The following is a 10,228-nucleotide window of genomic DNA, read 5'->3' on the forward strand; positions in this document are numbered from 1 at the left end:
ATATTAAACATTGACAGTGTCTGCTTGGTATACTTCGTTAATTATTTGCCAGTTTTAGAAGAGCACCTGTTTAATGGCGACAACACTGAGTACGAGAGCAGCAAATACCTAGCCCGGTGTGATGTGAAACATCACGAAAAGCAACAAAACAAATCGCCACCCAGGAGGAGATTATTTACCCATAACTTTACTGAAGTAAGTTGTCAATTTCGAGAGCTAATATTTTTGCTTGTATAAACGATCATACCAAAACTGTTGCCATAAACTTAACACCGTTAAAACATATGAGTGTACTACGACTGGCTGTTATGACATGAATTATTACTGCCTTCAATCTAGATGATTGCAGAAAATACCGTTTGAGTAGTCAATTTAACTTCAAAATTGAGACTGCGAAGTCATATTTACTATATATGGGAGTACTAATTGTACAGCATGTTGTATAATTCAATTCCGTATCGTTTGAAAGACCTGTCAAGATCAACAGACTTCTCCATTTTGTATTGAATACTGACGACGGCTGCATTGTGTGACCTTTGCCCTTCACTAACTGGGTTTGTAAATAATAAATTGCAGTGTTTTACTGGAGTAAGTTTGCCAGCAAACGCGCTGACACTCTTATATGTACAATGCAATACCTATATACTGTAATATTTGACATACAGGCGAGTTAACTATTGTTAAATTCACCACCACGTTCGCTATATTGAGTGCACTTGGCTGGCTGAGACAATATATAGTAAGGCAACGTAATTAGATATGTTGAATTTATAGCAAACGGATTTGGCAAGTTTAAATAGCCACCCGGTCCAAGGCAAGGCTATGTCGTTACCTGAGACTTACTATCTCTCTCTCTCTCTCTCTCTCTCTCTCTCCTCTCTCTCTCTCTCTCTCTCTCTCTCTCTCTCTCTCTCTCTCTCTCTCTCTCTCTCTCTCTCTCTCTCTCAGATGCCATCAGCGTACACCACTAGTGCGGATATAAAATATCCCAAAAAACGATACGATCAAGATTGGTATCTTCCAAGAGGTAGGGGCTATAAAGATCAATAATATTCAATCAGCAAGCAAGCAATTGAAAACTAGAAATGGTGTTCGTACACACACACACACACACACACACACACACCACACACACACACACACACACACACACACACACACACCCCTCCACACAGATATGTATGTATGTATGTATGTATGTATGTATGTATGTATGTATGTATGTATGTATGTATGTATGTATGTATGTATGTATGTATGTATGTATGTATGTATGTATGTATGTATGTATGTATGTATGTATGTATGTATGTATGTATGTATGTATGTATGTATGTATGTATGTATGTATGTATGTATGTATGTATGTATGTATGTATGTATGTATGTATATATATATATATATTATATATATATATTATATATATATATATGTGTGTGTGTGTGTGTGTGTGTGTGTGTGTGTGTGTATGTATTGTTCTGTATGTTGTTAAAATATTATTGGATTAAGAAATTTGAAAGTTACAAAAATACTCACTCCCGATAGGCAAAGCATCAGATGCCCCCGAGGAACCTGTCAACGGATACGCTCTTCCAACTATAGCAATCGTGTTCATCGCAATCGGCGGAGTCTTAATAATCACTTTGATTATAGTCTTCATAGTTTGGTGGTGCAGACGACAATCCGACACAAATAAAGGTAAGAGCATTTATTTTACTTTCTAGCAGTTTTGTTCTCTGGATTAAATTTTTTTCCTTCAAAATTATATAAACTGATAGTTTTTGCGTCAACAAATCAAAACAAACGAGTATGTATGTAACCATTTCGTATATTATTACTGGCATCTTAAAATTGACTCAATAGAACTCAAATGTCAATAAAAAAACGGATATTGTGCAAAACCACCAAAGGCTTATATTGAATATTTAAAAATACGCTAGTTGAGAAGTAGGAAATGTGATTTTAATGGCGAAACAGTTACAATATTATTATGATATACAGGTGGTTTTTTATCTTTTAATGAGTTATACTTTTTTCCTTCTGATTAAAGTATTTTTTTCTTATGGAGTTGGTTCAAATAACATTTTTATTTTAAATCTGAAATCAGAGGAAGAAGAGGGTCCCAACCTGGAAGAGAGGTAACTACATTTAATGTGTCTGCACCATGTGAGACTGATATATACGATATAGTCTCTCGTTGTATCTTAAATGGAGATGATAACGCTTTATCAAGTGATGAATATTTGAGGATTTCGGATTGAGAAAATGTAATATCTGTAAGAAATATGAATTATCGTACTTATCTCTGATTTGACTTGAAAGTCAAGTTAAATTTTAAGAGATTTCCCTATTAGAAAACATCACGTAATCCGTTGTTCGATCCCACAGGGAGGAGCCCGAATGATTAGAAAAGATATCACATAATCCTTTGTTCAATCCCACAGGGAGGAGCCCGAATGATTAGAAAAGATATCACATAATCCTTTGTTCAATCCCACAGGGAGGAGCCCGAAGGCATTGACTATACTAAGTTAGACCGCTCCGATTCCCAAAGACCTCGAGACGTGTACATGGGACTCGTAGACGTGAAAACTGATCGTGGTAAGAAACAGAAATGGTATAGATATTCAAAGCACCCCAAATACATCACAATTTCAATACTTTTACATTTAAAGACAATGAAATTAAGTTTTCTTATCAGATTTTAGTGTGTGTTCCTAAGTGTTTTACAAATTAAGGTTATTTTTTCCATGTCTCAGCGTTTCTACAGTATGCATATTGAAAAATCTCCTGATCTGTCTTTCTCTCTGCATTCGCTGTCCGTTTCTGCCGTTACCCGCATATGTCCATTTTTGTAACTACATTAACCTACTTTTATTCCCAATCTTCACATTTTCTTACATTTTTAATTTTGCAGCAAAACAGACCAGGTCAGCGTATCAGGTATGACTTCCTGATGAATGTGTTTATGGCAAACTGGATGAATGAATGAATGAATGAATGAATGAATGAATGAATGAATGAATGAATGAATGAATGAATGAATGAATGAATGAATGAATGAATGAATGAATGAATGGACTACCAAATTGACTGATTGGATCCAATGGTTGACTATTATGCTGTTGGTCAGATGATTGCTTGTGTTTTGTTGGTCGCTTAATTGTATATGGATATGTGAAGGGGGAGTTAGGGAAAATGAATGTTTAATGATTTGTGAAAGACCCCGTGGGCAATTTAAAAAGTGATGTAAGAGTTGATTAGAGACAGGTCCAAGAAGCTGAAGGAGAACAGACAGATACATCATCCATCATAAAATCTATCATTTCGCGCTCATTTGACCTTTACAATATTATAATATATAAGTCGCTAAATGTGGAATCAGGAAAGTATGTAAACAGTGTAAGTTGCTTACGTCATGTCTGTTTCTCTTTATTGAATGACTGTTTTTATGCATGTGAAATCTTATCCTATATCAGTCCACGAAGAGAAGAAAGGAAAACGACTATGAAATTCAAACCCAAAAATCCTGGGAATATCCTCGAGATAATATTATCATTCAAGACACGATTGGAAGTGGTGAATTCGGGAAAGTTATGAAGGCCGCAGCGTTTGGAGTCTACGAGAATGACCAGTGGACTACAGTGGCTGTGAAAATATTGAAAGGTAACAGAATAACAGCGGTTCTCTTCGATGTCATGCTGAACCAAACTGCCAATCTACTTCAGTGAGGAAGTCTTTCACGTTTGTGCAATGTAATATTCTATAAACAACGTCTGTCACGTACAATTCAATGTAGCATTACTGAAGATAAAGAGCTCAGATAACAAGCAAGTATAGTAAAGATTTTGCTCTAAACTTACCACAACCATATCATATTTTGAAAGTTTTAAACTAATATGGGAATATACTACTATGAATGTTAAAAAATCATACCTCATGTGACTTCTCTTCTAACTGTACCAGACGACGCCAAAAGTAATGAAAAGGAAGAGCTTATGAGAGAAATTAAGTTAATGATGAAGTTACCACCACATCCTAATGTTGTTTCGCTCCTCGGGTGCTGCACAGATGAAGGTAAGGCAGCATATCACCCTAGTGCAAATCTTGACTCGTTCCTTTCAATCAATGCGCCTGTCCTTCTGTAGGCCTGCATTCTTTTCTGTGTCTGTTTGTCTACTTTTCTGCATCTTATTAATGCATGTATTGTCGTTTGCTACGCTGTCTTATATACTTTTATTCCACGGATAACGTTTTTGCTTCTACATCATTCAATCACATGTTTTTTTTTCCTTGCCAAGACCCTATCTACCTGATTATGGAATACGTGTCTCGTGGGAATCTCCATGATTACCTAAGGAAGAGCAAGACAAACACTCTATCAAACTACAAAAACCTATACCCTAAGAGCAAATATCTGACACCACGTGATCTGATTTCCTTCGCCTGGCAAATTGCCCAGGGGATGGCCTTTCTCTCTGAAAGGGAGGTAAGATTTCTCGGAATGAACTTGATTATTATGATTGAATGCGGACTGCACTTCTTTCAAACTGTATCAACTGATTCTGCCACTTTTAACAATACGTGTGTCATATATAATGAAGTTTATAAATGATCAAACGATTACGTCTTTTTGAACGTCTTTTTTACTATTCAGTAACTCAACTTGTCTTTGCCAAAAGTAAACTTGCCCATGCGCAATGCGTTGATCCCACAGCTGTTCTGTGACAAGATCTACACAATTAACACAATTAAAACACATTCAGCCTCTTTGTGTACAGGAAATTGCTGTCATTATTGTTTTTTACTTAGTTGTACTTGTCCCAACACTTAATCCGTTCTGCTTTTGTTTGTCACTTTGCATAGTGTGTACACAGGGATCTTGCAGCTAGGAACATTCTGATCGGGGAACATAAGACGTGCAAGATTTCTGATTTTGGCTTCTCAAGGGGAGTGTTAGATACAGACGAACTCGAAAAGAAAACAGAGGCAAGTATCACTTTGCGTAATGAATTCCAAGTGCGGCTTCAGGTGTGGGTAGTTTTATATTACCCGATTTAGGAAATGCGTTCAGCACTCATACAATATTACAGTTTGCACCATCAAGCAGTAGACTTAAGTAAGCCCGATATAACAACTTACTCTTTTCCCCGTAATAAGCTTATCGCCGAATCGATCCTATGATTAGTTCCCAAGATTTTGTGACACCCTAGAAACGACTGTGTATTTCTGAAAGACAGTACACTCTTGTAGTCGAAAACTCTCAGGAAACGACAAAGTCCGAAAGGTCAACTACTGAAACCATCGTTTTCCAGTAATTTCTCCGCGATCAACCCCTAGCATGACAGTACAACGTTTAAAATTGTTACTCAAAGATAATGTCAGTTTAAATAATATAAAAAAGTTGACATGTGATATCAGATTTTGTTATTTTGTCAGGAGTTCACATCAGTATGACAAACGCCATAAAGCGTTGCTACTCTCTGGTGCCATGCAAAGCACTCACCGGTTGAAGAATACAGAAGTACTTTCGAGATTTGTAGGACCAACATTGACATATGTTTGACATCTGCCATGTAATATTCCGTACGCGTCGGCCTTGAATATCAAACTTTTGAAGAAAAACAAGCCTCAGAAAGATTTCGCATTATGCTACCAAAACATTCAACATTATGTTAAAATGAAATGTTCGGCATCGCAATACGACATTTAAATGCTACAAATAGATATAATACTATTTGAGTTATGTTTGCATCAATAATATTTAGATCCGTTGTACGCGGACATGTAAAATATCGCCGAGGTTATCAAAGTTGTTTGTGCATTTTGCATTTATCAAAAGTCCTTCCTTCCTTTTTTCGCTTCTGCTTTCATAGGGTTTACTTCCAATCCGGTGGATGGCTCCTGAAAGCCTTCTGTACGACGTGTATTCCACTGAAAGTGATGTTTGGTCATATGGCATCTTACTGTGGGAGATAGTAACATTAGGTAGGTTCGGGTCAAAGTACATCAACTAAAAAGAATTCTCCTTGGACAACGTTGAGGGCGCACCTAAATACATATCACGCAGGTGGAGATTATTTATGTACTTGTGTATCGACGTTTCGCCTGGCTTGAATTACAGCTTTGAAGAAAAAGAGTCCTGTTTAAAGTACGAAAAAATCAATAACAAAACAAAACCAAACCAAACATGTAATTTAAAACAATCATGTGACGTTCAATATTCACTTTACTATTTTATTGCCATTTCTATAATGGCGTTCTAATCTGATTTCGCTATCTCTAATTGAATAAATTCTCATATCAACCTGTTTGTCATTTACCTAGGGTCAACACCGTATCAGAGAATGTCATCCCTTGATATCGTCGACAAGGTACCTGTAGGTTACAGAATGCCTAAGCCTACACACTGCGAACAGCAAATGTAAGTCGTGCATTCCATGAAATACAGAAGCAAAGTTAAGTTGTTTTTATATGACTGTATAGTGAAAATACGATACCATTATGATTTTTTATTATCTATTAAAAACGCTGTAATTTTGAATGATTATTAGTATTCGTTTTCTAATGTCAAAAATAGCCTCTTCTTCGTCTACACCCCTAGGTATGTTGAGACACAATATTCAGCTTGTCAGTACAACCTATGCAAGTGTAGACTGCATTGGTATTATTGACAGCAAATATCTAGTGCAGACCAGAGTTCAAATAGAAGCAATGACAGTGCATGTTACACGTACAGGCGCCGAGTCGACGTGCTACATATTCGAGGTTTCAAAAAGCTTCTGTGTGTAGAACAAGAATTTGCAATTCACAAAATGAAACTTGCAACACTGGCCTTTGTAATTAATTACAATATTGCTTGAAATGTGCAAGAAAATGGGCATGCAACGTTACAAGAAAACGAAGTCGGGACGACCGAAAACAATGCACTTGGAAAGCAAATTTGAACATATTTTTCCTGAATATATTTCTGAATGTAGCCTGTAGAATATACTTGAAAAAAAACGTACGTCAAGTTTCCCGAAATGTTTAATCTTTCAGTTATGACATCATGACAAATTGTTGGAAAGATTCACCGACGCAAAGACCAACGTTCGAAGATATCAGTGAAGAGCTTGAAGAAATGGCAACAGCGGAAAAGGTAAGATAACATTCTATTTGTAACGAAGTTTTGTCGCACAGAAACTTGCCTCGGAGCCAAATGATCACGTCAATGCAGAAAATGTGTTTTAAAATGTGTAAGAAGGCAAACAATACAAGTAAAAGAGACACGCCGGTGTTCTGGTGGCGATAACTTAAAGTGATGTTTTCATGCGCATGTGAGGGCGCAAATGCCGTATTCACACTAGCGATATGTCATCGAAAATATCCTTGTACGGGACAGTTCAGTTTTGACGGCCGGAGAGGGGCGTGGAATTCCCGAGAGTGATTTTAATGTAGAATGCGCCTCGAGCAAAGACATTCGGACTTCCAAATTTTCACAATTATTTTCTTATCTACAAATTTGTCAGGGTTCATCGAAAAGCCATCTGATTAAAAGAAAAACTTTGACCTTCTCATTTTATCAAAAATCGATTTTTTAAATTTTCCCCCTTGAGTAAAAGTGAGGATGGTGATCATTTTGAGCTTGAAATACCCCATTCCGTAAATGTCAAGTAATTTGTTTCTCTAATGCCTCAATTTGCACGGTGACCCCCCGATTTTTCATCCTTGATTTGGTATGATTATCTTTGAAAGTTTCATTCAGGACAATTAGAGCAAAAGTTTAAGTATTTCACTTTCGAGGCGCGTACTACTGTAAATTTCAATGCAACACCGCAATTGCACGACGAACATTTTGAAATTTCTGAGTCATAGTTTATACTAGAGATAACTTTTTATTGACATTTTAGTAGACAGGGCTCCCTAATTGCTCGATAATGTTGCGACCCCGGGCAGTAAAACCTGAAAGGTATCCACTAACGTGCGTGTCCAAATTTTGCCAGGATTTCATCTCACTGGAAGATTTCGAGGCAGAAGTGCAACAAGACCACAGAGAAGCAAAACGCGAGAGACGAACGCTTGACAGAAGATCGGTCGTGAGCCTCTCAGAAAACGTCTGAAGAAGTGTTGGTGTTCAAGTCCCTATTTGTGATGACAAATCTACCATGTAGTGCAATGCAAGAAGCAAAAATCACTTACCTGCGCAGTATCTCTCATTCACACAGATGACCTCACGATTTCTTTATTTCAAAGTGGACAAAGTTGTATTTATCACAGGGACTTTTCGTTGAAGTTTAAATGACCTGTATCAAGATGATTTCCGCTAAAGCAAAAACATGCCATGTATTAGCGTCGATTTCATTTTAGCCTTTCTTGCCAAAACTGTACTTAAAAGAATCTGTAAGATGTATATAGTCTGTGTTCATACGTTCCATTTAGCAATATAATGTAGAGTACACTGTTAAACTTTTGGATGTTATACTTTTCAGCATACAGAAATATTCCTACTTTTTATTATAATACATATACTACGCAGTGTGGTTAAAGTCATCAAGATACTTTTTACATGATTGCATATCAGTGTCTGCATTTTTTGTTTTCATCTTCGACTTTATCTTCAATTTCGTTGCTCAACGACGTCAACTTGTCAGTTAGTCTCTTGTCACAAGAATATGTCTACAGCCTATTCAAGTTTTAATCAGTGTACGCATTGGTAGACGTACGTTCTCATGGAATAGTACATTTCCCAACGAGAACAAAATACTGTGATCAAACTGGTACGATTTATTTCCCGCATTCTACTTTTTGAGAGCTAGTCGCTTATTCGAAATGTAATCAGTCGCTGTTTAGTGGTGACATATTCCCGCATTAAGTTTTCGGAAGACATAAAAGTTTACCTGTCTTGTTTTTAACTCAAACTTATGAAAACGATTTGCAAAAAAAAAACCCCAAAAACATTTAAACATTGAGTTTCATCGACTAGATTATTCCAAGCTCATTTAGATGAGAGAGAGAGAGAGAGAGAGAGAGAGAGAGAGAGAGAGAGAGAGAGAGAGAGAGAGAGCTGTGTTAAGTGTTTCAAAGTACGAATGTTCACTTTTTAGCCTAACTTACACACAGACACTGTTCCATCTGAGAGTATTTGTAGAATCTAATTTCAACAAAGCTACAAGCTCAACTCACATTACTTTATTATTACATAATCCGAGAAGCACAAGGGAGGCTCACATATTTTGCTGTATTGTTCGATGTATGAAATTAAATTATGCGTCAGTCGTTTCCGGATGCTCTAGAGTTTGTTTATTTGTTTGTTTTGTATCAACACACAGGTTTAACTTCATAGTGATTCATTCCTATTTGAATTGATACTTCACGCACCTTGAAGTCATTTAGTTTTGATGTAGGCCAACATCATGGATGCACTTTACCGCAGCGACTCTGCGGTTCTCAAAGTCACTTGTTCTTCAGTCCAGTGCACCATAACGGGTTACTTTAACGCAATATGAAACGGCAATATAAATTCAAAGAAATACCCTCACAATGTTATGAAATCTGAACTTTACGGGACGCTCTTGATATGCTTTAATAATCTAATAACTCTTTACGCCTTCGATCAAAATAAGTTTCGATGGAAATATTTATAGGCGGCCATGGTCAACTCATTCCCAGATTTGCTTTTTTGTTTTTTCAACGTTTAGTGGAGATTCTACAGGTCCCAATACAATAATATCACTCTACTGGCAAATAATAAGCTGCCAATTCAACAGTATCACATTAAATTGACACTGCTACTTCCCGGAAAGGATCTGTCTAATTATAAAGTAAACGTAATTTCCTTGTCAGAGTACAACCCTACACCGATACGATAAAGAAGTTGCTCACCGGGAATTTCAATATAACCACTCTTGTAAATTAATCCATTTCTGTTTCCTGAGATATGAAAGTGAATTTCCTTATTCTTTGGTTTCTTTATATTTAGTAAGTTGTCGCACTTTTAGTCAGTCGTTACCAAGCTTCATCCCTTTTGCACTTTACTAGTGCAAGAAACTCACTTCGATCGAAATGGCAGTCTGTCAAGCTACTCGTTACTCCATTCACTGGTCATGTTCTAAGCGCGGTATGCAAGTCTTGTTCATCGAACAAGTCTTGCTGTTATAATTGTTTTCCTCAGAACTCACTCTGGCCACACCTAGGTAGTATTTCCTCCTCTCGCATTGGCTATTTCCGTATGTTCCATGACCAAAT

At 36.9% G+C, this 10,228-nt stretch overlaps 2 protein-coding genes across 2 annotated transcripts; both read left to right on the forward strand.

Moving 5' to 3' along the window:
- LOC139125669 (tyrosine kinase receptor Cad96Ca-like) lies at window positions 1-5,095 on the forward strand. Its single transcript, XM_070691770.1, has 10 exons — window positions 1-195; window positions 949-1,027; window positions 1,547-1,699; window positions 2,109-2,139; window positions 2,502-2,602; window positions 2,919-2,944; window positions 3,481-3,667; window positions 3,968-4,078; window positions 4,303-4,490; window positions 4,868-5,095. Exons 2-10 carry the CDS (start codon window positions 949-951, stop codon window positions 5,060-5,062), a joined length of 1,071 nt encoding a protein of 356 aa, XP_070547871.1. The 5' UTR covers window positions 1-195; the 3' UTR covers window positions 5,063-5,095.
- Window positions 5,096-5,832: 737 nt separating this feature from the next.
- LOC139125670 (tyrosine-protein kinase receptor Tie-1-like) lies at window positions 5,833-9,208 on the forward strand. The gene is made up of 4 exons (XM_070691771.1): window positions 5,833-5,989; window positions 6,329-6,425; window positions 7,043-7,142; window positions 7,987-9,208. Exons 1-4 carry the CDS (start codon window positions 5,899-5,901, stop codon window positions 8,101-8,103), a joined length of 405 nt encoding a protein of 134 aa, XP_070547872.1. The 5' UTR covers window positions 5,833-5,898; the 3' UTR covers window positions 8,104-9,208.
- The last annotated feature ends 1,020 nt before the right edge of the window (window positions 9,209-10,228 follow it).

This window comes from Ptychodera flava, assembly GCF_041260155.1.
Source record: "Ptychodera flava strain L36383 chromosome 3 unlocalized genomic scaffold, AS_Pfla_20210202 Scaffold_25__1_contigs__length_14229661_pilon, whole genome shotgun sequence".
NCBI classification, from domain to species: domain Eukaryota; kingdom Metazoa; phylum Hemichordata; class Enteropneusta; family Ptychoderidae; genus Ptychodera; species Ptychodera flava.